The sequence below is a fragment of the Cervus elaphus genome, chromosome 3 (assembly GCF_910594005.1).
Source record: "Cervus elaphus chromosome 3, mCerEla1.1, whole genome shotgun sequence".
NCBI lineage: Eukaryota > Metazoa > Chordata > Mammalia > Artiodactyla > Cervidae > Cervus > Cervus elaphus.
Genome location: NC_057817.1, coordinates 32,000,598 through 32,028,380, shown reverse-complemented (window position 1 = coordinate 32,028,380; position 27,783 = coordinate 32,000,598). Strand labels below are relative to the sequence as shown.

General features: G+C 51.2%; 1 protein-coding gene across 1 annotated transcript in view; it reads right to left on the bottom strand.

Moving 5' to 3' along the window:
* The window catches only part of VDR (vitamin D receptor), a 56,166-nt gene extending 29,042 nt beyond the window's left edge, over positions 1 to 27,124 (bottom strand). Inside the window, exons 1-3 of the mRNA XM_043885921.1 lie at positions 27,025 to 27,124; positions 5,419 to 5,500; positions 2,039 to 2,186 (exon numbers count right to left, since the gene is read on the bottom strand). Coding sequence (XP_043741856.1) covers positions 2,039 to 2,184 — 146 coding nt within the window. The 5' untranslated portion in view covers positions 2,185 to 2,186; positions 5,419 to 5,500; positions 27,025 to 27,124. The remainder of the gene's footprint in view (positions 1 to 2,038; positions 2,187 to 5,418; positions 5,501 to 27,024) is intronic.
* Positions 27,125 to 27,783: the final 659 nt, after the last annotated feature.

Below are 27,783 nucleotides of genomic sequence, written 5' to 3'. Positions count from 1 at the left end.
GATTCTGCAGACAGATACAACTGACAATGGAATTCTCAAACAGCTATTTGAAACAGACTAAAGTGGAAGATTATCAAATAGTATATGGATGAAGCAAAGGAGGAGAAGTATGTGGAGTGGAGAGAGGAGGAGAAATTATGTACAGACAGTCTATTCTTGTTATTTGTGGTAGTTACATTCATAAAGCCACCATGAATGGTGAATCAGCAAATATTGAATCATCACTCCCAGGAGAATTTGGATTAGGTTCCTGTGAGCCTCTGGTCACAATGTTTTCATTAATCCATCAGTAAATAACTTTGTTTCCTGTGTGTCATATGTTTAAATGCACCTCATTTAATACATCTTGTTGACTCATTAACACTGAACTCACAGACAACAGCTCTATAGCCCATGTCTAAACAGAGCTTGTCTAATACGTCTTTTCTCTGTAAGGCACCTTGCAGCTTTCGCATGCTTAGGAGCACCTGATAGAATTTCAGCACCATGCTTGGGTGCCATCTTACACAGTGAAATCACTATCAAACAGTACAAAGATGCAAAAAGGATGGTACTAAATAGACCAAGAACAGGACACTTGTTCACAGTGTAAGAATTGAAACAGAAGGCAGGATGTCTGGTTCAGCCTTGGCTGGGAACGTGTGCAATGCGAGATGGAATTTTTCTCCACTCCACACGTGTCCAGAAACACCAGTGCTGCAAGTATTGATCTGGGGATGACAAGTAAAGTTTACCAGGTGGTCAAATTTGCAGATATGGACTCCACAAACAATGAGGATCAACTGTGTGTATTTATAAAACAGAATTCAAGCCAAACAACAACAGAGATGTTGGCTCTTCAGAAAGTGCAGCCTGGGCTGTCATCAAGGCAGAGGCAGTAAAGTTATAAGGTAAGACGGAGGACAGGGAAGCAAGATAAAAGCAGCTTGCTGACCATAACGCCAGACCTTGCGGAGGGAGTAGTGGCCATCAGTCAGCTCAGACTCTAAGGGGCCTCAGAACGGAGGCTCACGGCAATCAAACTCCAGGCCTGCCAGCTTCCGCCTCAGAGGGCAGGTGAGTCAGGAGCCTGTATTTATAGAGCCCAGGGGTTGCTGAGCGGTGGGGGGACCACGACACAAGTCCTGAGGCCTCTGATTCACGCTGCCCTCAGTGCCAGTTCAGAGAAATGGGTTCCTTGTTCTGGACTTGATTCACTCTTTCCTCTCTTTGATGGAAAACCCTGCCATTAGCTTTACTCACCCCCAGCAAGACTATTATATAGAAGTTCATTTTTGGCCGCCTTCTTCCAGGTGGCATTCTCTTTCTCTCTCCAAAATATGCAAAATGCTAATTTCTCCTGGTTTTGAATCCCACCCTGCGAGTCCTCACTTCTCTCTTCTCCCTCCCTGGCTCTGGATGGGAATAGCCTTTGTCCAGCTTTTCCAGGACTTTCCCATACAATTTGCACTGGTAATGCTGGGTCTGCATGAAAAGAGAAGAGGCTGCTGGCAGAGAAACTAGCCCTGACCGAACCGGAATGCCCATGCTTTCCTGCACACTCTGAGGTTGGCTTTCCAACTTTGATGAGCAAGTCATGGTGCACAGATCAAATATGGAGGTCCAACCAGGGATGTCGTTTCCCTTGCTCCAGGGAACAGTTTGTTTGGATGGTGGTCAGAAAGAAGAGGGCAGAGGTGGGTGCTCTGAGGACAAGTTCTTGGGGCTCCTGGAGGCCATGCGCATCTCTTGGACTAGGAAACTCTGATCGGCAATGGTAGGTGGTTCACTCTGGAAGGACATGGGTGGGTGAAGGGGGCTGTGTGCCAAGGGGTGATGGAAGGATGGGGGCTCACATGCCACCCTGGAAGCAGTTGGGCCAGAGGACAAGCTGGAGCAGAGGGCAGAGGAGGAAGAACCAGACCCTGTTGCCCTGGGGGGCTGTGAGAACCAGGAGTGTTCCTGGGCCTGGCTAGGAAGGAGACACAGAACACGCAGGGTCCCTTTGCGGGAAACCCTGTTCCTCACCCCCTACTCCTCGCCCTTGCAGGGGACTCACCTGAAGAAGCCTTTGCAGCCTTCACAGGTCATAGCGTTGAAATGGAAGCCGGTGGCGCGGTCCCCGCACACCCCGCAGATCCGGGGCACGTTCCGGTCAAAGTCCCCGGGGTCAGGTAAGGACGTGCTGGCCGCAGTCGCCTCCATGGCTGCAAGAACAGCAGGCGGGGATGAGGCTGCTGGCAGCACTTCTGCCGGGAGCTCAGCAAAGCCAAGCCATTCCCCAGGGCCCAGGCCTCAGTGGGACCCTGGGTGCCCTCGATTCCTGGCTCTGGGTACCACCAGCTCACCCTCCTGAGGCTGCCGGCCACGAGCAGAAGCGGGTCTCCCCAGACAGGCTGGAGCGCGTCTGCAGGGGGCGCTGTGGCGATGCTCATGGCCGTGGCCTGGCGTCAAAGCGCGGAGGACCAGAGGCCGTGTCTGGTGCCTATGGGCAGGGCTTCTTTGAGTGAGGGGTCCCGCCTCTCTATGTCCCACTGTCCTCATCTGAAGAATGCGTTTTACTTCACTGGGTGTGAGGAAGGTTCTTATGAATGATACACACACCACTGGCCTCAGCTGCACCTCAGCAGTGGACCTGCTGCAGGTCAGAGGGCTCTTCGCCCAGGGTCCCCTCCAAAAGGGAAGGGGGGCCTCCAACAGCCTTGTACACAGAGGGACACCCTCTGCTCCTCTATCCTTGAGGGCGAGGGGAAGAGGGCAGATTACCTGCCCACAGCAGACCCTGTCACGCCCGCTCCAAGCAGCCCCACGGCTCAGGGCGGACAGCCTGGTGTCCTTGCTGTCCTGGTAGCAAGGTCATCAAAGCCTTCTCCCTCCCCTCTCTCCCTTCAATGTAAATTCAACACATTGTTCTGAACGTCCTTCTGAGTAATGTGAGTCGTATACCAGGAACTAATTTTGTTTTCAGACACTGCTTTTATAAATAGGCATTATCATCTACAGATGGATTTCACACTTGAAGAAGGAGGGAAAAGAGACAGAGGGGACAAAATATAATAGCTCTGGGAGTGCCTTCTCAGGAAGCAGCTGACAAGCCTTCCCTCAGGCAGGCCGGGACCTCGACTTCACCTGCTGCCTGCAGTCCTGCCGGCTGCTAGCTCAGGGCTATGTCTGGGGTCCCTCCTGCCTGGTGAGATGGTTTCAGATTGGGCTGCCTCCCAGTTTTATCTGAGTCCTCACAAGGGTCACCACAGGTTTAAGTGCCTTGGCCTCAGGGCAGGAGGGTCCCTCCGGAGAGAAGGAAACCAAGTGAGAAAGTCAGTGGTGAGCGGCCAAGCACCCTATCCCCTCCCACACCACAGTGCCATGTCCTCCCACTGAAGTGAGAAAGGTAGCTTCCGGGGGCCACTGGGGGCTCCGAGCTTCTTTCCAATGACGAGGCCCTTGACCTGAGCCAAGGTATGTCAAAGACCAGTAGGGTTTTATTTCAGTCCATCTTCAACTCACTCCAATGAGGCAAGTACTATTATCGTTATTAATGTTGTTAGGCTTGCAGCATCCCAGTTCCCTGACCGAGGATCGAACCTGTGCCCCCTGCAGGAGAAGCATGGAGTTCCAACCACCTGACCTCTAGGGAAGTCCCAAGGCAAGTACTACTATTATTACTTGTTACAGACGAGGCCCAGAGAAGCCCAAACATTGAGGTTCTCTAGCAACTACAGTTACCAAAGGCACTAAACAAAGACTTAATATTGCAAAAAAATAATCCACAAAGAGTTTTAAGCTAAAGGAAGGAGATGGGACCGATAAGGACAGGTACTGCCAGTCCTGAAGGGGTAGAGGGGCCCTGATCACAGACAGACCTAGCAGATCCTCCAACTTTCTCTTTCAGCTTTTCTTTTCCTGGGAACTTTAATAACAGTGACCCTGTTGCCCAGCCCAATCTTAGCAAAGTTGATACTTGTTAAGCTATAATGTTTTTATATACACACATGCACAGAGACAGAGAGAGAAACACTTAAAAAAAAAAAAAGAACAAAGGAATGATTAACAGAAACTTCTGATGGAGTGAGATTGGGGAGGACTTGCAGAGGCATTACATACTAGCCATATTCAATTTCTTTGAGTGGTAGGTATTATGGTGTGTATGTATGTGTGTGTGTGTGTGTGTTTAGTCACTAAGTCTTGCCTAACTCTTTGCAACTGCACAGACTGTAGCCCACCAGGCTCCCTGTTGGTGGGATTTCCCAGGCGAGAAAACTGGAGTGCGTTGCCATTTTCTTCTCCAGGGGATTTTCCAGACCCAGGAATTAAACCCATGCTTCCCACATTGGCAGGTAGATTCTTTATCACTGAGCCACTTGGAAAGCCCCATTACTACTACTACTAAAATACTATTATCTGTTTTATATGCTCATCTGTATATATAAAACATTGCCTAATTGTTAAAACAAAAATAAAAGAGAGGGCGCCCTTAGTTTGTCAGCCTTGTCCCCACAACCCTTAGGAAGTCTATGCTGACTCCAGGCTTCTGGAGCATGACATACACATCCACAGAGTGGGCAGGGACCCCAGGGGCCCCAGGAAGAGAAACTGTCTAGGATGCCTGTGGCTTAACCCTAGGTCAGCTGAGATGTTGCAACTCCCCGTTATGGTGATGTTGCTACAGACTCTGTGTCATTCAGTGGCCAAACATCTGGTGGAGTTGGTGGAAAAAAGAGAAATTAAATGTGGGGGTGGAGGGAAATCGGTCAAATCAGTCTTAACAAGTATTCAGCATCATCTGGGCTCACGGAAGATGTGATGACGCATGAGAGTTGGTAGAATGCAACAACACAGAACTGCAACTGTGCCTTCCTGTAACAGGGTGATGTCAGGAAGGTTGCTGGCCCCTGGAGTGGGGCCCCAGGCACTGGGTTAGGCCCAACCGAAGGCTGGACCCAGCAGCCGGAGGCCCACAGTGAGCAGGACAATTTCAGGTGAACTAAGAGACAACTCAGCCCTGCCTAGGGTTACATGCTGCTACCAAGAAGCCAGGACCCAGGACCAGAGTCCAGAAGTGGAGAAGAGGTCCAGGCATCTATGGCCTGAGAGCTGGGAGTGCTAGGAATGAAGGGCAGAGACTGTGGAGGGCAGGAGAGACAAAGGAGATGGGAGTTGGGCTGGAAATACTGCCATGCTGATGACCCCCTGGGGTCCTGGCCTGGGTGTCTGCAAGCCCCTCCCCACCCCAACCTGGGCCCAGCTCTGGGTCTCAGCTTCGGGCTGCTGTGGACTCTGCTGACACGGGATGCACCGACCCACATCTGCCAAAGGCAGGGAGTATCTCTTCCTCCCTCTGACCACCGCCTTCCTATTTGCCCCCATCCAACATCCCTGCCCGCCTCACCCCTCAAAAACAAAAAGCCCAGAGGTTGTGGCCGAGGGGGAAACACCCACCTGTAGAAGCAGGGGGACAGGGAAGTCAGGCCTGGGGGCGCACTTCTGTGAGGGTTGGTAGATGCTTCCAGCCAAAAGGACTCTGAAATGAAAAAGGGAAATAAATGCTTATGTACAGCCCTGCATTGATCTCACCACTGGCGCTCTAGAGAGCCCATCAGAGAGGATGTGAGCCTCTTTCCAGGGACTTTGGTCCTCAGAACGGGGACTGAAAACTGGACAGAGGTGATCTGTTGGGGGCAGGCATGCCACATCATCACTGGCAGGGCTGAAGGGGCAGGAGCCCAGCCGGCAGCCAGGATCCACCCTCTCTTGAGGGAGGGCGTGAGCAGCGTCCAGTGGAAGGGCAGATGAGGCAGCCTCCTTGCTGCAGAGGGTGTTGGGAGCTCGAATGCTCCTGCAGCCCCCACCCCAGGTTTTAGGGATGCTCGGAGGAGCAGGGCCAGAGGGTGGCCTGGCATGCTCTAGAGGGTGGGAAGGAGACCAGCGCCCGGGCACTGGGGACAGTGCAGTCAGGCCTGGCCTCTTGGGATGGCTTCAAAGACAGGTGTCTGGGATGTACGGTCTGTGGAGAGCGGGTGTAGGTGGAGCAGGTGCTGCAGGGGTTAAATACAGCAACGCACGGCTTTCAAACAGGATGTTTCCTGCCACTTTTAGCTCTTTCCCAGACATGCTCAACACCCCCGGCCTTGGCGAACGCTGAAGGTAGGCTAACTCTGGTGTCCAGACTCTGGGTCTTAGTGGTGTGATGGGTCACCAAGCTGGGTCTGGTCGAATTTCACCCTTCCCACTTTCACCCACACCCAGCACTACTTGTCTACCCAGACACACACACACACACACACACACACACACTCTTCCTTCCTTCGCTGACACCAATGGGAAGTAGCTTGGGAGATAATAGATACACAGGTGTCTGACCCTGAGCCCTGGAAAGGCCTTTAAGGCAAACCCCCCACCATGGGGAAGGTTCAGGCCCTTAGCTTTTGTTTCTCTGCCTCTTAGTGGTCTGACTAGGCAGGGGTGGGGAGAGCCCAAGGCGTATCCAGACCTGGGCTCAGTCCTAGGACTGCCAGCCCCCTGACCCACATGCCCCCAAGGAACATGCGAGGAGAGTGTCAGGGGACCCTACTGAGATAATGTGGACATGGCTGACCCCCTCCCAAGGACTGTGGGTGGAGGAGGGATACCTGCAGGGCACAGACAGTTGCCACTGCCCCCAGGCTCTCCTCTGCTCCCTCCGCTGGTACTGCCCAAGGCCCCCAGCCAACCAGGCTCTTTGGGATCCTAACCCACGGCCTTGGCAATCTCCCAGACTCCTGGGTTGCTCCGCAAGAAGTCTGAGGTGAGGGCCAACTGGGTATAGAAAGGACCACTGCCCTCAGCCCCTAAGACACTCAGAAGTCAGATCTGAGATCCAAGTAGCTCACCATCCCTGAACTTACAGAAAAAGTGGACGCATATCTACCATATGCCAGACTGCTAAGCTTCCCACCTAGGATCTCATGTAACCTCCGAACAGTCCTGCAAGATGCAGAACAGTTCCATTTTACAGATGGCAAAACCAAACTCCAGGTAGGGCACTTTGAGACTTGCCCAGGGTCCCACGGCCAGACCAGCAGTGAAGCCAGGGACCAGACAAGGATGGGCTGCCTGCAATGGCCGATAAAGGGCGGCCGTCTTCTCCTCTCCACTCTTCCAGCCCAGTGATAACCACTGGCAGGGGCGCTAGTAATCACTCCCACCCTGCTCAAGATTCCTCCTGTGTACTCAGTCATTTAATCCTCACAACAACCTCTAGGTATGGAGAAACTGAGGCACAGAGAAGATGATTATCTTTGGAGCCCAGATTTGAACCGAGGCACCTGAGCCCTGCATCTCCACTCTGCCACCTTTCCTAAGGGACATAGCTCAGTGGATTCCTCCCCCTAAGCCCTGGACTCCCCTCACCTCCACAAAGTCAGGGAGGAACAGACAGGACCATCCCCAGGTCACCACGGAAGAATGTCATGGCTCTTTTCCTCCCAAGGCTCCCAAATCAGCCAGGATCTCTCTTCATCCTGGCAACTCCTCTTATCCAGGAAAACCCCGATCAAAAGGTGGAGCTCTCCTTCCCAGGCAACTTTGCACTACTGGGTGGTCCTTATAGGAAAGATGGTCCTGTAGGTCCAAGTTCACGGAAAGTGGGGCAAAGACACAGGGTGAAAAAAGGACAAGTGGAAAAAAACAACTTAATACTACCCTCTTTGCCACATCATACAACCCCACCCCCAATTCATGTTCTGAGTATGAGAACATCCCACTACCTTTGCTGGGACTGTCCCCAAAGCCACCCCCTCCTGCCCCTGCCTTAAAATACCCATGCCCCTAGCACTGAGCCTCAGAGAAGCAGAGGGGGTGTGGTTCGGCTGTGCAGAATTCCCCTGGCTTCCACTCCTCCAGGCTCGGCATCCCACATCAAAACCCCTGCCAGAGTCTGACCCCAGGTCTGACCCTGCCTTAGCAAGAAATGAGGAGATAACATGTTTCCTTCCAGTCATTGAAGCCACAACCACCGCCTCTCCCACACGTCTGCCTGGCAGCTCACATAGCAGGCACCCCATCTTCCAGCGGCTTCTGCTGAATGGACACCCCCAGGCAGAGTTTCGCTTAGGACAGTCTTCTGGGGTTGGGGCGGCAGAGTCATCTGGAGCAGAGCCCTCATAAGACAAAGATCAAATTGCCGCTGGGCTGGGTTTAACTCTGCTGCAGTCACTGGACCTCCTCAGACTCCTGAGGGCGGCAAAGCTGTGACTCTGGGGGGAACAAGCAGTGGACAGAGGTCTGATCTCTAAGGTCTGTTCCAGGTCTGAAAGTGTGCAACTCCCAGGCCGAATTCCCACCATAATGAGGCTTTAAGATCAGTCAGGAATGAAATTCCCTCACTGAGTTCTCTCCCTGACCCTCCCAGGAACAGGTGAGGCCCCTTCACCCTCAGATGCTAAGGCCCCGGAAGAACAGGAGGGATGTGGCCCCTTGCAAGGGTCCTGTGAGGGCTGGGAGCCCAGCAGCAGGCTCCCTGCTTAGCTGCGCTGGGAATGGACTGATCAGAATGGGCTTTCTAACTGTGGACATTAGCTCAAAGCTCCCTCTCCTTCTAGAAGGAAATGGAAAGCTATGTGATTTCCCAGCAGAGGGGGAGAAAATTCCTCCTCTTCCTAAAATTGGCACACATGGAGTCAACCACACATTGGGCTGTCTCTGGAGGGGATGAGCCTCTGCACACGCCAGCCACAATTGCACATGGGCTTATGCGTGCACGCCCTTTTCTTGTTTTCATTTCATCATCCTTGCAACTCTGCCCATAGAGTGCTGAACACCGTATGACCTACCCAATTTTTTACTTGCCGTCTCTTTATTCTAGTATAACTTAGGCTCAGCTTAGTCTCATGGCCAGTTGTGGTCATGCCCTTTCTTCCTTCTCTCCCATCCCCAACATATACCCACATTGTTTTTCCAGAACAGTCTCAGCATTGCCTTCTGGAACAAGCTCAGAGGGAACAGAGTGGACATGAGAGCAAGGGGAGAGGAAGGTGCACTGCAGAGTTAGAACTCGGCGTAACTCCTTCTTCCCCAACCGTCTCCTCAGTTCCTGCACACACACACACACACACACACACACACACACACACACACACACACACACACTTTAAATATGGCGAGAGCGTTTGGAGATTATTTTCTGCAGACTACAATGTCCAAAGTAAAACCCAAAGGGTACCAGTCATCTCAGAATATCTCAAGATTGAAAGAAAACTGAACATCACCTAGTCCAACCATTTTAAATCCCTTCTATAATATTCCAGCCTGTATTTAAATATCTTTTCTGTTGGAGAACTATCTCCCAGGCCAACCCATTCTCTTGGGATGGCTCTATGCTTAGAACGTTTTTCATTACGCACAGATGAAAGAGCCCCAATAATTTTCAACTACTGGTCCTAGACCGGCTCTTCATAGCCATCTATGATGAATCTATCAGGCCATTCCCACACGGTCTGTTGAGGAGGGGTCGACAGGGCCACCATATGACGCCACCACACACAGTTGAAAAAGTAACCCATTCCTCACCTGATGGAAAATTGTCATGAAAAAATAGAAAAACTCTGCAAAGTTTATGATGCAAGTGAGGTTTCAGGGGGAGAAGCAGAGGAAGCTAGCCTGGCTACATTTCATTTTGATTTAGACTTCATACACATCCCAGGTATGGTCATGATTCCCACCAGGGCCGTGAATAAGGCGGTCGATGCAGACAGTGTCTGCCTCCTTGGCCTTCACCTGGAAAGAAGCTTCCAGCCCAAGAAAAGGGCCTATGGAAGAGTATGAGTAGCTATATAACCTTTCCAAACTTTCTTGCCACCTCCGTCTCAGGCTTAGCTGTTTCCAGGGGAGGCTGACGCTGAGCACTGCGGCTCTAGGAACAAGGTTGAGGTGGATCAAACTGTTTAATGGCTGGCTGAAGCATGGTAGATCAAGTGGCTGATGACCCAGCGGTTTCAGGAATAATTTTTCTTCTGAAAGTGCTTCTTAATTAACTTTTTGGGGACTACACCTCACTCTGGACTGACTGACTCCTACAGGGTCAAGGGGTAGCGGGTCACTCCACAGAAACCATGCCACAGACACCCACTCTACTGGCCATTCATCAAGACTGTTTCTCGGCAGACTGTTCTGTCATTCTTGGGAGAACTGGCAGCTTCTTGGAGCTGAGCAGAACCCAGAGGCAGGAATCCATGAGGCTCTAGGCAGTAGAACAGGAGATTCATAGTTTACTTAGATATGTTTCCACTTCTTATCAACAACAATTATTCCTGCAAGCTGCTTTTTTTCCCAGTGGAAACTCAGCCCTCAGCTTTGTCAACAAGATCTCTGGGCTGATTATTGCTCTCCAGGTAACTACCGGAAAGTGTGGGCAGTGACGGTGACTAGTGAAGCATGGGAACCAGCCCGTGCGTAGCTGCAGCTCAATCTCTCTGGTTTCCTAGCAGAAGAAAACTGAGACCACCACAGGGGAAGCGAGTGGTCTTCCTCGCTTTTCTTCTGGGATCAGTGCGATCTAGGCATCACTCAGCCTCTTTCTGCACTGCAGGAAAGGTAGTACCCAAGCCCCAGGTCCTGCCAGCTCCAAGCAAGATATTCCAGATCCTTGGTGTCACAGCCCTTGCTCAGCTCCACAACCACTCGGCCAGCCTGATACCTTGGCTACCTGACTACTGTCCCGCTTCCCCCAGAGCCCCTCCCCGTGTCCTCATCTATGAACAGAGACTTGAGGGCTCCCAGGTCTCAGCCGGTCATGGGGACCAAGTTCTCCACGCAGCACTCAGCATGATGCCCAGCACACCAGAGTTTTATATGTTTGCTCTCATTATTACAGCAGTTACTGTTAGTACAGTCACGAAGAATTCAGGACCCAGAGAGGTCAGGAAGTCTGCTGTCGATCCCCAAAGCCCCACCCCAAACAAACATTGCCCAGAAAGGCACATTTCTTAACTGGGAAAAAACTGACCACCCCACCCATTGGCTGTGGCTCCCAAAAATCTGGCTGCTAGGGATGGGGAGAATGGGTTGCTCTCTTCTCTCCCCGACAAGCAGAGAAGCTGAGCTACACATCTGGACTTTTCCTCCACAGAGAAGATGACACTGTGGCTACCAAAGTGCCACCAATTACTAATCACTTCTGCTCATCGCCGGCCCTTTTCCTCTCTCACCCCAAGTCTCTCTCCTACCTCCTCTGTCGTCCAGGGCTCATCAAGCATCTGTTCTGTCCACGGTGGGACACTGGCTCAGCATACCATGGCACCTCCTGTGTGTTCTCAGGGCAGTGGCATTTTCTCCCCTCACTCCTGCCCCTCTGCAGGCAGCAGAAGGCTGCAGAGGCCAGTGGCTCTGTCATGGCCCCACACCTAGGCACTGGGCTGGTTCTGATTCAGTGGGCCTGGACTCCTGACTGCCCCCTGCTCTTGGCAGCCCTGGAAAGCCAACCACTGATCCCAGGATAGATTCTGAGGCCTGTGTCAGAAATCCACGAGGTCCCTCAGGTTCTCTGAGATGGGCAGGGCTGGATAACTCTCTCTGAGCCCCATGCTGAGTCCCATGTTTGTGTGTGTTAGTTGCTCAGTTATGTCTGCCTCTTTGCAACCCCATGGACTGTAGCCTGCCAGGTTCCTCTGTCCACGGAATTCTCCAGGCAAGTATACTGGAGTGGGTAGCCATTCCCTTCTTCAGGGGATCTTTCCCATCCAGGGATCAAACCCGAGTCTCCCGCATTAGCAGGCGGATTCTTTACCGTCTGAGCCACCAGGGAAGCCTCATTTACCCAAAGACATCCTGTCTGTCTTCAGCATTATTCGCGAGGAGGTGAGCAGTCCTCCTATGTTCCTGAGGCTTCCCAGGAAGAGGCCAAGCTGGGAGGTTCCCGTTTACTTTCAAGGGCAGACCTAGTCACCCCCAGCTTGCTCCTCAGTTCTCATGTAGAATGATGTCCTCCAGAGAGCTTTTCCAGAGTTTCATTCTGGTCAGAATTTCAGCCATCCTGCTGTGTAGACTTCTTCTTGGGGACCCTACTGGAGGACCAGGGAGGCCCCAGCAATTCTTCTTGGCTTCACACTGTGGTGGCCACTGGTTCTGGTCTCTGATGCCTTATCTCTGATGGTGACCCTTGCCTGGTTTTAAGCACTGGCTACACGGCAAGCTCTACACAAGGAGTCAGGGACACCATGGTGAGCAGCACAGAGACCCAACCTCGTGAAGCTTACTGTCTACAGGGAGAAAATGACAGGAATCTTCAACTCAGATCTGGGCTGCAATGCAGGTAAGCACAGGTGTGACGGGACCAGGTGGGGGGGGTGCACCTGGCCTGGTCTTGGAGAGGCAGAGAAGCTCTTTAGAGGATGTCACTTCTCTGCCTCCCAACGGAGACAGGAAGGACCGTAGTTCTAACATGATCATGGTGAGAGGGTAGAGAGAGGTCAGGCAGGTGATACCAAATGAGCAAAGTCTCCGAGGCAAAACGGAAAGAGCATGCTGGAGGCAGAGAAACTAGTTCTATATGGCTGGCTGGCTGGGTGGGGGGCACCAGGAAGACAGAAACCAACCAACTACACTCATTTCAGTCGGAAGTAAATTCCATTCTCTCCACTACTGAGTACTTCTTCTAGTAAACCCGCTGACTCTTGAATACCAGGAATTTTAAATTGTTGCAGTGGTATTTTGCAACCGAAGGCTTTCAGACTCCATTCAGATTCCCATTCCAACCTGAATTGACCTTGAGTTTTGTGAAGGAAGTAAAAACGGGCTTCCTACTCTATGGTTCATGGAGAATGGACCCCTGGGTCAGCTGGGCAGCGGGCCTCCCTGCACTGGCGCTTTGCCCTGGGAAGAAGACCATCAGTAATTGTGTGGGAGAAGAAAGGTAGAGGGGAGAATTCTGGAAAATCCAGTCCAGCTAAATAAGAAAATGTGAGAGAAAGGCGAAAGAGAGAAGAAAAGGTTCAACAAGGGCAGACGGAAGCTGTAAACAGCTCAGCGGCATATGACCAGCCAATCCTTATTTAATGCATCAATCTGTCCAGGGCAGCCAGGTACGGTTGCCAGGCACAGGGAGACCTGACTTATCTCACATCCGACCAGTCCCCAGACCTGTGTCCACCAGCCAGCTTGGTCCATGCCTGCCTCCCAGTCCACAGGTCACTTCCTTGTTCCCAGGAATCCCTCTAAGGGCATCAGCCACACACACACATGATGGTCACACACAACTTGCACCATGGACATGTGCAGGAAGTCCCCTGCCCCTGCTGGCCCATACCCCAAGTCCAGAAGTCCACGCTCACTGCTGATAGCCCTTAGAGCTATCACTGAAGATAACCCTCTTGCTTCACTGTTTCAGGCCAAACCACTGGAGGATTCTTCCCTGGGGCCACAAAGTGCTAGGAAATAGCAGCCTTTGTCCTAACCCTTGAACTCTCTCCAAACTAAAACTCCCCCAACCCTACCCCTTGGCCCTCTTCCTCTTCCTTGTTTTCCTTTGGTACCTGGGGCAAAGATGGAGCTGATTTGCGGCACAGAGTGCCATTCAGTGCTGCCCAGATAACCACGATGGTGTGATCACTCACCTAGAGGCAGACATCCTGGTATGCGAAGTCAAGGGGGCTTCGGGAAGCATCACTATGAACAAAGCTAGTGGAGGTGATGGAATTCCAGTTGAGCTATTTCAAATCCTAAAAGATGATGCTGTGAAAGTGCTGCACTCAAAATGGCAGCAAATTTGGAAAATTCAGCAGTGGCCACAGGACTGGAAAAGGTCAGTTTTCATTCCAATCCCAAAGAAAGGCAATGCCAAAGAATGCTCAAACTACCGCACAGTTGCACTCATCTCACACTAGCAAAGTATTACTACTAGCTTCAAAGTATTACTCAAAAGTCTCCAAGTCAGGCTTCAATAGTACATGAACCATGAACTTCCAGATGCTCAAGCTGGATTTAGAAAAGGCAGAGGAACCAGAGGTCAAATTACCAACATCCGTTGGATCATTGAAAAAGCAGGAGAGTTCCGGAAAAACATCTACTTCTGCTTTATTAACTATGCTAAAGCCTTTGACTGTGTGGATCACAACAAACTGGAGAATTCTTAAAGAGATAGGAATACCAGACCACCTGACTTGCCCCCTGAGAAATCTGTATGCAGGTCAAGAAGCAACAGTTGGAACTGGACATGGAACAACAGACTGGTTCCAAATAGGAAAAGGAGTACGTCAAGGCTGTATATCGTCACCCTGCTTATGTAACTTATATGCAGAGTACATCATGAGAAATGCTGGACTGGATGAAGGGCAAGCTGGAATCAAGATTGCCGGAAGGAATATCAATAACCTCAGATATGCAGATGACACCACCCTTATGGCAGAAAGTGAAGAGGAACTAAAAAGCCTCTTGATGAAAGTGAAAGAGGACAGTGAAAAAGTTGGCTTAAAACTCAACATTCAGAAAACTAAGATCATGGCATCTGGTCCCATCACTTCATGGCAAATAGATGGGGAAACAGTGGAAACAGTGACAGACTTTATTTTGGGGGGCTCCAAAATCACTGCAGATGGTGACTGCAGGCATGAAATTAAAAGACGCTTAGTCCTTGGAAGAAAAGTTATGACCAACCTAGACAGCATATTAAAAAGCAGAGATATTAGTATGATGACAAAGGTCCATCTAGTCAAAACTATAGTTTTTCCAGTAGTCATGTATGGTTGTGACAGTTGGACTATAAAGAAAGCTGAGCACAGAAGAATTGACGCTTTTGAACTGTGGTGTTGGAAAAGACTCTTGAGAGTCCCTTGGACTGCAAGGAGATCCAACCAGTCCATCCTAAAGGAAATCAGTCCTGAATATTCATTGGAAGGACTGATGCTGAAGCTGAAACTCCAATACTTTGGTCACCTGATGTGAAAAGCTGACTCATTGGAAAAGACCCTGATGCTGGGAAAGATTGAGGCAGGAGGAGAAGGGGACGACAGAGAATGAGATGGCTGGATAGCATCACCGACTCAATGGACATGGGTTTGGGTGGACTCTGGGAGCTGGTGATGGACAGGGAGGCCTGGCGTGCTGCGGTTCATGGGGTCGCAAAGAGTCCGACATGACTGAGTGACTGAACTGAACTGAACTGTGCCATTCAGTGCTGCCTCAGGGCATGGGAGGAGCTGAGCCCAGGTCTCCAATGCAAAAACCTCTTTCCCTCCTTGGCAGTCAGCCGTCTGCAGCCCCCCAGCTGCCCACGTGGACCTCCATCATGTAACAGAGTTTCCACTACCTTCACTCAACACAGCTTCAGGCAGAGGCAAACATCCCTGGACCTGCTCAGGGCCTACACTTGGTGAAAGGAGCCATGAGTGAAACAGCATCCAGCTGGCTGGGCAGGCTGCACACTCTTGGCCACTAGTCAGGCCGCCCAATGGGCAGCGTCTTAGGGAAGAGGACCAGTGCTTGTGCTCATCATGGCCCCTTGGGGGAGAGGTGGCACCCCTCCAACCACTGCTTCCCCTTTACTCCCCAACCCCTCACTTTTCCCAGAACTCCTCCTAGCCTGAAAAACAATTCTGCAGCCAGGCTCATCAGGAGCCTAGGATTGAAGTTTAACAGAGACAAAAATAATTCTCTTGAGTGAGCTATTTTCTGCCCAGCTTGGGGAACAATGGCTCAAGGTGACAGACAGTGGGGGGAGGCTTGGAGAGGAGGCTGGCCTCGGGCCATCCATTGGTTTAGGGCCTTCCCCATGCCCATGCCATGGAGCTGGAGTTTCAGGGAGGTGGAGACCTTAGTCAGGGGCTCTGAACTTACTGGCTGTCCCACCTACCACAATCCCCCAACCTGTGGATACCAGGTGAGAAGTGAGAGCGGCAAGTAAGGGAAGCCTGGGGGAGCCAGGGGCTCCTGCACTCCGGGTTTCAGGCCTCCATGGCTACTGCTCTCTTATGGAATGGAAGGAAAAAAAAATCACAAACTGCTACTCTATCAAGCCTCAAAAAGGGGGTTCTATATCCATTTGCCTATCTTACAGGAGTGCTGTATCAGCTGAGATTCAAACATATGTTACAAAAGCCTTTATATTCCATACCAATGTTGGTTATTAGTTTACAATTCTTCTCCCAGGTATTTAAGAGGGGGAGGAGGCCTACAATTCAGGGGCACAGTGGAAGGCTGTAAAAACATTCTGAAGTGTAACGTGGAGAGTGAGCTCTTCTCCGTGAGGTCACAAGAGAGCAAGCAGCGTGACATCCTCACAGCCCGGGAGAGCCCGCAGTGCTGGTAGGGTTTCAGACCAGGCTTGATAAGCATCAGTCATTGACTGCCAAGCCCAACCCCAAGATGCCACTTTTTTTTTTTTTTGGCCTCAAGATCTTTTCTTTGACCATTAAGAAAAGGAAACTTTTGTTTTTTCTCTACACTGAACTTTCCTTCTAACATCAATAGGAAAATATCTGACTGTGAAGACAGTAAGGGAGGAAGGAGGGGAAAAGGAAGGAGAGAGGGAGAAAGATAAGGAGGAAAGGGGAGGATTCATTCCAGGCCTATCAGATGGAAAGATTTCATTATTACTCTCCAGAAAGAAGCACTCTGCTTTGTGAAGTATTTTCATGCAATGGGACTGTACCCATGGAGAGAGATCACTCATGGCATTAGTAATGAATTCTGTGCATACTAGGGCTTTCCTAGTCCCCCTCCAGGTAACAGTCATCTGTTAAAAGAAACTACCAGAGGATACACAGGAAACTAAACCTGACTATGAATGATTTCGGTTTGTCACCCCCCTCCCCATCGCCACCAGTGAGTATACATTTTTAAGTCACTTGTCAATGTTTAAAAAAATAGATTTCACTTTTGAAAAAAATCTGGGTGTCCAGCTTCCTATTTAAAAAAAAAAAAAAGGGACATTTTGGCCACACTGTTCTGCAATTCCAGGCAACCTGCTGGCCTGAAGTGGGGTTGCCTGTCTAGACCAGGCTTGTGCCCTCCACTCCATCCCACCAGGGTTTGCACTCGCTCTTACCCACCTGGCCCTGGTTCTGGAACCAGCCCCCAGCGACAGCTGAGCTGTCAGGGAGACAGTTGAGCAAAGAGGTTCTGGGAGGCAACCTGTGCGTTAGTCTCTCAGCTGTGTCCAACTCTTTGCAACCCTATGGACTGTAGCCCACCAAGTTCCTCTGTCCATGGAGTTCTCCAGACAAGAATACTGGAGAGGGTAGCCAATGCCTTCTCCAGGGGATCTTCCAGACCCAGGGGTCAAACCCCCGGTCTCCTGCATTGCAGGCAGATTCTTTACCATCTGAGCCACGCGGGAAGCCCAGGCCGCCTGCCTGGGCACAAACCCTGCCTTCCCTCCTTGCCAGCGGTGTGACCAGAGCCAGTGACCTGGGCTCTCTAAGCTTCTGTTCCCTCACCTATCCAGTGAGAAAAATAACAATGCCTACCTCATTTGTCTGTGAGGATGAAATGAGACGATGCGTGAAAAGTGCTCAGCACAGCGCCTGGTCCCTGGCTCCTTCTCAGTAAGTGTTAGTGTTTGTTATTATGCAAACTATTCAATACATGGGAGGATTCATCTCATGTTTTAGTCACATGAAGCAACAGTCCTTCAACTGTCCTGTTTAGCTTAAGGGACCCAGTCTACCTACAAACATATTTCCACCCAATAAACTATTGAGCGTATCTGTGATGAGTTAGGTATCTTAGGTGTCGTGTGGAATGATGACACCTCGGACATGGGATTCAGATCTCACAGCACAATGCGGGGAATGGACAACTGAACAGTCAGTCATAGCCTCGTCCCCTCCCAGCCCTGCCCTACTGCTGGGGAGCGTGGCTTTCAAAGGAGAGCAGGAATGCATCTGACTCTCCTCTGTCTAGGCTCTACACCCTCCCAGAGCCTTATTGAGAGACACTAAGTGGGAAATTACCTCCATTTCACCTCCAATTTCTCATATGTGAGTTCTTCCCTACACCCAGGTTAGCACAATTCCCATTTCAACAAAGCCATTCAGATCTCAGATGGCATTCATTACAATGGAATTTTACCTGAGGCAGCCCATCCCCCACTTCTTAACTGGGCGCCCAAGAAGTTGGCGCGCTTGCCAGATAGGCCGGGCAGAAGTAACTTCCCGCCTCTGGCAGAAGTCCGGAAATTCAGAGTCTTTTGGAACAAAGATCTCTGCCCCGAAGGTGTTTTCCAGCATCACCCTGGCCAGCCTGGAACTGTTCCATTCACCCTCCACTGGCACCCCCTGCTGCCTCTTGCCAGCCCTCCTCAGACAGGGCGGGGAGGGGAGGGAAGGGGAAGAGACGGGGAGTCTGAGCGCCCTCTGGCTTGGGGAGACATGACCCTGTCAGGAAAGGCGGTGGGCCGGGGAAGAACGACCACACGCCGGGTCTTAGAAAGACCTCAATTTAAGTTCTAGCTCTGACTCGGAAGTTTGATGGTTTAGGGCAAGAAATTTAGCCCCTTAACTTCCTGGGACTCAGTTTCCTCATCTGTATGGTGGGGATAACAATATTACCTTTCATAGGATTATTGAGACGCATACATGAGAAGATGCATGAAAGACATTTAACCCAGTGCCTGGAACGTATTAAGTTATAGTAACCTTTTGGTTTATTATGATTATCACCTATTATATAATATGTTAGACTCCAAAGGGTCAAAGGTGGGTGCAGAGAGAGACATTCAGGGAGAGTTGGGGGTGGGGGTGGCTGAGGATAGGTGGGGTCCTGCCACGGAGCCCAGCCTGGGCCTGGTGACCAAGATGAGGCCCAGGGCACACGCACCCGCCTGCCCCTGGAGCTGACAGGCACAGACTAGATGGGTAATTATAGGATTGCGGGCTGGGGTGGCCCATGCAACTGCCCAACCAGCCACATTCTTTTGTTCCGTGGGTGGCTGGGTGGGCAGCTGGCTGTTTATATAGCTGCCAGGACACTGAGTATATCTCCCATCCTCCCCCAGGCAAAATATTCAACCCTTGGAAGGGGAAGGGGTTCTCTGTGGGCATTCTGCTCCTTTCCACATGGCCTCTGCTCTCTTCAATTCATCTTCCAGATACTCCCTTCTCTCCAATCAGGCAAGTGAGAGAGTCAAAGAATAAGGCCAGACTCTGAACAGTTGGTCAATGGAGACTATTAACTTCAATTCACTTCACTTGGAGTCTAAGTGATTAAGAAGCCTGAGACACTCGTAAATCTCACCACTGTTCCCAGCCCCATGTGCTCTGCTTAGCTAGCATGCACATGATTCTGATACTTCCATGTCTTGTTCTTAAAATCAATGCTCAGGGAAAATATCCATGCCTCCCAACCCACTTGGCAGGAAGGCAATTCAGGAGGTATTAACTGAGCATCTGGTATGTTCTCAGCACCGACACCAGTCTTTGGTTGAAGTGAACAAAACCCCAAGTGGTAGGGAGGATGTGGAGTCACTGGATCCATCCCCCACTGTTGGTGGAAGCCCAGTGAGGAAGGGCTTCAGCTGCACCTGGGGACCCTGCACGGGGCTGTGGCATTTACGGGACCATCTGTGCACAACACAGCAGACAAGCATATGCATAAGCCAGAAACCAGACCCTTGGGTTGAAAATGATACAATTACTATAGCTGAAAGGGACTTTGGAAGCTCACCTAGTATAACTTCTTCCTTTTAGAAATGAAGATTATACCAAGTGTTAAAAAGGATGGAGAACAATAGGAACTTTTATCTACTACTTAAAGGAGTGTTTTTGGTACAACCATTGTGGAAGACAGCTGGTGCTGTAGAGTAATGCCAAACATGGAATGCCATGTGCCCTAGAGAAATGTCTACAGAGACACCAGAAGACAACCATAGCATCTTCCCAGCAGTATTAGCTGATCATAAGAGCCCCAAACTGGAAAGAGCCCAAATGTTTATCAACAAGAGGAAAAATACAAATTGCAGCATATTCTTAATGGAATACAACATTCTGGTGAAAACTAATCAACATATCTGTGTGCTTTGACATGGATGAATCTCAGAAACATGATACTGAGTGAAAAAAGTGCATCACAGATAAGACACATGTATATAAACTCAAAAGACGTAAAGCTGAGCAATACATTGTTTGTAAAACAAACAGAGATAATAACTTTCGAAGGAAAGCAAGGACACATTAATTAAAATTCATATTAGTTTCGCTGTGGGGGAGAGTGAGGAAGAGGATGTAAAAGGGAAGAGGAAAGTGGGTTTTATGGTTTAAGGTTCTGAAATTGTTCCACTTCAAACCTGGGTGGTAGGTACCACATAGATTACACTATTTTTTAATCTATACATAGGACTACTTGTACTCTTGTGTATATGATACATTTAGTTTAAAAAAAAAAATAAGACTCTGAGCCCCAGAGAAGCTAAACAACTTCTCTAAGCTCATCAGCTAAGAAATGACAGAAAGCGAAATCGAGTTACTCAGTCGGAGTCTAGCCATTCCTGGCTTCTAAAACATCCTCTCACAATGATGAGTTTCTGGTCTAGTAAATTTACAACAATTGCAAGAGTCTTTCCTTTGCACTGTTAAATTGCCAGTGTCTTGCATAGTGCCTGGCACATGGAAGGTAAACCTCAGCACACATCTACTGAGTGTCTGCACACACTCTCTCTTCCAGAGCTTGCTTCGTGCCAAGTGCTTGGCTTGTATCATCTGTAATCCTCATACAACTCTGCAAGGGAGTTACTCTCATTCCAGGTTACAGAAAAGGAAACTGAGATTCAGAGAGGCCAAGAAACATGCCCAAGGTCACGAGCTACAAAGTGACAAAGCCAGAGTTTAAACCCAAGTATGTCTAACTCAAATCCAGTGTTTCTCCTGTCCTATGAGGTTGCTAATAACACTACCTGAGCTTTCAGTCGTTTACCAAGAAACTCGGAGAATTCCACTGAAGGTCAGGTTGAGTGTTTCCTACTGTCTCCAGGCTCCCGGTGCTTGGAGTGGTTTGCACAGCCAGGCCCAACACCGGCACAGTGTAGCATGTCTGCGCGCGTGCTAAGTCGTTTCAGTCGTGTCTGCGTCTTTGCCCTATGGACTGTAGTCCTCCAAGTTCCTCTGTCCATGGGATTCTCCAAACAAGGATACTGGAGCGGGTTGCCATGCCCTCCTCCAGGTGATCTCCCCTACTCAGGGACTGAACCTGAGGTTCTAACATCTCCTGCGTTAATAGGAGGGTTCTTTACCACTAGTGCCACCTGGGAAGCCCATAGAACGGTAATCATGGGTGAACTTTACAGCATGGGGCAGGTTATTGCATCTTTACGTTAAAGCTTGGTTTTCCATATACATGCTGGAGAGAATACAGTAAGTCCCCTACCTACGAACCTTCAAAGATTAGAATGTGTATTCGCATATCCAGGCTTGACTGGAATTGTAGCTTGCCCTCCATCTCCTATTGTTGATGATCCTTCAGCTCTGCCGTCTCCCACCTCCTCTCCCTCCTCTAATTGGTAACTCTTCTTGCCAGTTCATGTGATGCTAGTCCCTGTATGCCAGCAAGCCATTGTACTGGACTATTGTACTTTTCAAGATATTGCACTGTAAGATTTAAAAAGTTTTCTTTATATTTTTGTATTTGTTTGTTTTTTATATATTATTTGTGTGAAAAGGATTATAAACCTATTACAGTACAGTGCCATATAGCTGACTGTGGTTAGTTGGGTACCTAGGCAAACTTTGCTGGGCTTACAAACAAATTGGACTTAAGGTGCTCTCAGAACAGAACTCATTAGTATGTAGGGGGCTTCCTGTACTAGTAACTAGTAACCCAAAGAAAAGCTAGAAAAGCGGGGAAGACGAAAGGAGACAAGGAGAGTAATCAGCACAGTGTCTGGCAGAGGCTGTCAGATGAGGCTGGAATCCAATTCTCTTTCCAGGCGTGTAGGTTCAGGAGTGTTCCTTAAGGGATAGCCAGGAGAGGAAGAGGTAAACAAGCTCCCAGTTGACCTATGGGACAATGGCCTCTTCTTCCTTGGTAGACTTAGCACTTAGACGGTCATCAGTAAAGTGACTTGTTTGAAATTGAGTTTATTTGCCTTCCAGACCATCCAAGTCTTGTTTTATCCATGCAATCTCCCCACACAGGTTCTTGTCTGCTGTTTTTACCCAAGGAACCCAAGCAAGTGGGACAGGCACAAGGCCTGAGGGTCTAGCAGAGGGGGACTTCTTCTGAGAGACCACTGTCCCCAGAGTAATCTTTGAGCAGACTGAACTCACTCCCAGGTCACCTCCTTCAAATTGGTGTGTTAAGTCCAAACCTGCCACTCAGGAACGTTTCTGCAGGCCTGCATATGACGTGCAAGGCAGGCCCTGAATGCCTGTGGCCGCCTGCTGAGACCAGAGGTGTCAGGGTGCCTGGAGGCTAAGACAGACCCGGTGCGGGTCCGGACTCTCCCACTCACCAGCTGCGTACCTCGGCTCCACCTCCCTGAGCCTTGGTCTCCCATCTGTAAATGGAACCTGGATGTGGTTCCCACGTCCCAGGCTATGGCAGGTCTGGGCGGCCGTGCCCCACCTGGAACCGCGGAGCCGAGCATGTGGCGAGTCGCTGTTCCTGGAGCTACAGCCTCCGTGCCAGCAGGTGGCACACAGTGAGCGTCTCACGAGCAGAGCTCTGGGCCTCGTGGGTGCCCCACGGGGCCTGGAAAGTCACACCTGTCCTCAGAAGGCCAGTGAGAGGAGCAGCTTCCCTGGGTGCTGCCCACGCTCCACTTTCCCGCCAGTGCGGCTGCCAACGCTCTGCTCAGGACCAGGGCTCTCCCCTGTGCAGAATGGGGACTTTGTGTGGCATCTGGTTCTGGGAACACTGCTCGGTCTATTCCTTGGCACAGGACCTGCCCAGCAGGTTTGCAAAGGCATGACACACACTCAGACTCCTCGAGAGTCTGCTATTTCTGCCTCTGGCTCCTGCCATGTACCTACCAGCCTGCCACCCCTACCACCCCAGAAGGTCTCTCCTCTCCCCTCCCCACAAGTTGTTTCAAAGGGTAAGACTTCCCAAGAGGGCTTCACTTGCCCTTTTCATTTGCCAATGATGAGAATGACTTCCTTCCTGCCACAGTAGACAGTCATCGCACACAGTCATCAAGGAGGCTCCACCCCCACGTCCCCGTCACTTTCAGGCTGAACCTCTGGGGATTCTCCAGGGAACCCACCCTGAACATCTGGACCACAAGGACACAGGACTCAGAAGGGAAGGCGGTTTCTCTTCCACATGTCACCATGTCAGGATGCAGCAGCTGCCACCAACGCCTTTAGTCTGGGTTGAGCAAGAACAATCTGTCCCCACCCTGGACCATTTCCCCAATAGTCAGACCTGCTGAGAGTCAAACTCCAGCGTCCAGGGGACCCAACTCCATCTCCTGCTCTGCGGCTTCTCTCAGCTCCTACCTCCGCTTCACTTACTATTTCCTGGGAATCTGATTACAAGTGACCTGTGCTCTGTATCCACATGGGCAAGGTTTGACTACCCTTCCCTTTCTGGTTGTCTACCCGTGTTAATGCTGAGCTCTCCTGCCAGGCAGCATGGCCCCTGGAGGTCTGGGAAGATGCATGGACAGAATGAAGAGGCTGCAGACTTGGGGGAAGAGGGAAGAGGAAGCGTAAGGCTGGGTCTCGGCTCCAGGATAACTCCCAGTTCCCCCAGGGGCACCCGAAGGGGAGTTGGCAGGCCTTCCTGTCCCTGTCTGACATAGGGGTGGGGCAGGAAAACCAAAGGTGAGGCCGGTCACAAGTCAAGGGTGTAGGAAAGTCACCGGGAAGGGAAAGGGAGTGAATGGTAGGCTGGTCCTGAGAGAGGGGAGCGAGGACCAGTGCTGCCCTCAGGGAGAGACTGCGCATGGTGGTAACGCCACATTACAGGTTACCCCCAACTTCCCTTCATCATTAAGCCCCACCCCCATCTTCTTCTCATTAAACCCACACTCACCTGTCTTTGCTTCAACACCGTGACCTCCACCAGGTCTGTGGTGGGGTTCGCTAGAATGCCTTAATGTTCCAATTGGTCCTGAACAACTTGGGCTTATGTCTGTTGTCCTGACAGAACGATTCATCTCATCTCTTTTGCTCCCAGTTTGGGCAATAAATTATACAGTCACTCTCTCTAGCACATCCAAGAGGGGACTGACACAGAAGGTCAATGGGGAATCAGAGCAAAGTGTAACTAGAAGGATCAAGACCATGCCGGTCCCAAGCGAGAGCCAGGCTGGCTTCTGCCCAGCTGGATCCCCTGAGAACAGGACAATAGTGGAGGGAGAGCCCAGGACCCACTGCCCAGCCTGGGCTCAGACCGTCTAGGGGGGAGGAGGTCCAGTCTGGTGGGTTCTGCTCCCTGTCATCCCTCAGAGGACCTAGGACCATGCTGGGCACACAAGAAGCTCTGAAGCAAATCTTATCATTTGCTTACTTGTACTTTCCTGCATCTAAAACATACATGAAAGAAAAGTGAAAGTGTTAGTCACTCAGTCATGTCTGACTCTTTGCAATCTCATGGACTGTAGCTCACCAGGTTCCTCTGTTCTTGGGATTTCCCAGACAAGGATACTGGAGTAAGTAGTCATTTCCTCCTCCAGGGGAACTTCCCAACCCAGGGATTGAAGCTGGGTCTCCTGCGTTGCAGGTGTTTTGTTTTTTTTTTTTTTTACCATCTGAGCCACCAGGGAAGCCCACATAAACAGTGACAAATGGAAAGCTGGAGCTCCTATAGCTCATCCTGTTAGCAACACCCTGGAGAGCCATCCTAGCTCAGACCTCCAGGTGCTCACGACTCTGGCTCTCTGGCCACTGGAACCTACATGCTGGATGTAGGCACCAGCCGGTTTCTAGTAGAGAAACTCTGGTTCTCAGGCAGGACAGCCGCTGCCTTCTCAGGATGTGGGGTAAAGAAATGAACAACTGCAAGTCCTTCTCCTGTCTTGGTCTGGCCCATGAGGACCCAGGCTTTCCTCCAAATGTGGAAGGCACTGGCATTGGCACTGGCTATTTGCTCTGGGAGTGGAGGGTGGAAGTCCAAGAAGACCTCTTGGTGTTGCCTCTGGGACTCATTCTCCAAAGGAGATTAATTCTGAGGTCAAATAGGGAAAGAAGACAGAGAAATCACAAATACAAGTAATCAGGGCACCTCACACAGCATCAGACTTCCTACAATATTTATTCAAATAAAGCGACAGCCTTGGCTGAAGAGCTGTGAGGAGTCAGAAAAACTTCCTAGCCCTCTTCTTCCCTTCTTCCGCTCTCCTCTTTTCTTATGCCTTTTCTCTTTCCTCCTTTCTTATCCCTTACCCTGGAAAGGGTCCAAGTCGTGGTTGATGAGGGACAGCCAAACTGAAGCCATGGGACCCAGCCAGAGCACACACTGTGAATTCCCCAGCTTTCTGCAGTTTGAGTCAGTCCCATGGCCTGGCTGTGGATTCTCCTCAAATGGGTCCAGAGAGGCTACTGAGGTGGTGGTGGGGAATGAGTTCTGGGGCTCCTACTTCTGCCCAAGGATCTGAAGCACCCAAAACAAGAGTCAGAGAGAAATGTGAAGTCTTAGTAACAACCTCCTGGTCTGACACCATTTCAAAAGAACCTAGAATCTCCTCCAGCACTTTGACAAGGATGCAATGGGGAAGATCTCCCCCAAACATGACACTGTTGGTTTATAGAGTTGAGGCTCCAGTGTCCAGATAATCCATTTCCACCTCAGCAAACCACCCCTATTTCCCAGCCCAACTCAAAACCTTTGCCAACAACATGGCTTCTCTCGTCTCAGAATCTTCCCTGATTTCTTGTGCATAGCCATCCCACTAAGACACTGGCAGCTAACGAGATCACTAGGCAAACATGGAATGAGGGGCTGGAAAAGTCTGCAGTGCTGGGATGCACCTCCTGATCCAAGGAGAATAAGCAATGTGCATTTACCACAAGCCACAGTCCCTTCACTGTCAACCCATTCTGGAGTCATACCATAGCCATCCCATAATCACTGCTGTGCTGTGTCCCCTTCAGGAGTGGCCACCACCGGCTTCCAGCAGGGAGATGGCACAGAGCTGAACTCTGCCCAGGAGAGCTTTTGCAATGCTCAGAAAATGCCTGCCCAACTGCTTGCCTGGGCTCTGGCCCCTCTGGCTGCAACTGAGCCCAGACAGGAGGCTGACTCACTCACCGCACGGAGGAGGAAGAGAGAGGAGGACGAGATGCGGGAAGGGCCTGGGCTCACAGACCCAGGGCTCTCCCAGCCCAGGCAGCCTGGGTCTCCGTCTCAGCTATCCATGGTGGGGAGGGGACAGTGTCCAACTGCTGCCTGGAGACGATATGATGTTCTCTCCTACATACTTCCCCTGAAACCTTCTCCACCCACCACCCACAGATGTGGGGCTCCTCACTCCTCCAGTAGAAACTACTCCTTGAGCCCCCTCCTCAGTTAGATGCCTGTCTCCCAAGTTCATCTGGACATCTATGAAAAGGCTTTCTTGAAAAAGTAAGTGCAGTGAGCTAGGGTCAACCAGGTCTAAAATAATCGGTAGGGTTTTTTGTTTTGCTTTGTTTTGTTTTTAAGTCAAGGAAAAAAGAAAAACTCCACTTAAAAGATCCAACTCCATCATCGCAGGTGACCATAGATGGGCCCTACAAGATAACAAGGCTACACACCCCCCACCCCCCAGAAGACCTCAGCACCTCCGAGAGCCAATCCTTCCCTGTCTTATTCCTCCCGCTCACGCCAAGGCGCCCAGACTGGGGAAGGACACAAACGCTTCTTACTGCTCAAGTGCGGAGCACCCTGCCGGAGGAGCATTTCTGCGTTCGGCTGTTTGAGCGCCGAGGAGCTCGCCGCTCGCCGTGCCAGCCTGGCACGAACTTCGGGTCTTTCTCAGACCTCAGGATCCCCTCAGTGCCCCAGCCTTACGGCACGACAGCCCAGTTCTCAGTCGCCAAGTTTGCCCAGACTCTAGTGCTTGTTCCGGGGCACTGAGGTCCGGAACTCCCGAAGCCCCCAACCCTGCGCCGGCTAACCCCGATCCTGGGACCCCCCGCCCCACCGTTCCCGGGTGCGAACCTGTTCCTGCGGGTGGGCACGCTGCTCAGAGCTCCCGGCGCCCCGGGCTCCGCGGCTGCCTTTTGACAGGCGGAGGCAACCCAGCACCTGGCCCCGCCCCCGCGTGCCCCGCCCCCGCCTCGGCCCCGCCCCGGCCCCACCCACAGGTCCGGTCTTCACTTGCCAAGCGCTGCAACCGCGCTGCAACCATCTTGACTCGGAATCAACCACCGCACTCTCTCCTGGGAGCCTGCCCAGTATAGACTGTCCAGGACTGCCGTCCATGGGGCCAGGCAAGCTCTGCCCTCCGTGAGCGAGAGCTTTCGATGGTTATACGTGTGCAGATCCACGAGTCTGCCTGCGATAATTCGTGATGCTTCCCCTCTCCTCCCGTTGTCGTGGTTCTACCCAACTCTCTGCGGACACCTCCTCCAGGTGCGTCACCCCCACCTGGGATGACCCGGCCAGGACGTCTCCGTCGTCTGCTGGTCTCGGGATGGGGGACAGGGGCGCCTGCAGCCGGCACAAGCGCTTCTCCCAACGCTCTAGAGGGATCTTGGGGGCCAGCCGCCGTCGCGCTACTCCAGCCGAGCGCCAGGGAGCTCAGCCCGATCCCACACACTAAAAGAGCGAAGGAAAACAGGGCCGAAGTCAAGTCTGGACTTGCACTGTCATCCCTACTCCATGTCCCCTCAGGCGTGACCACGGCTGACCACGTACTTGGCCCGGCGCGAACGTCATCCAGGCAAGCTGAATCTCAGGTTCCCTGGGCCCTGAGCC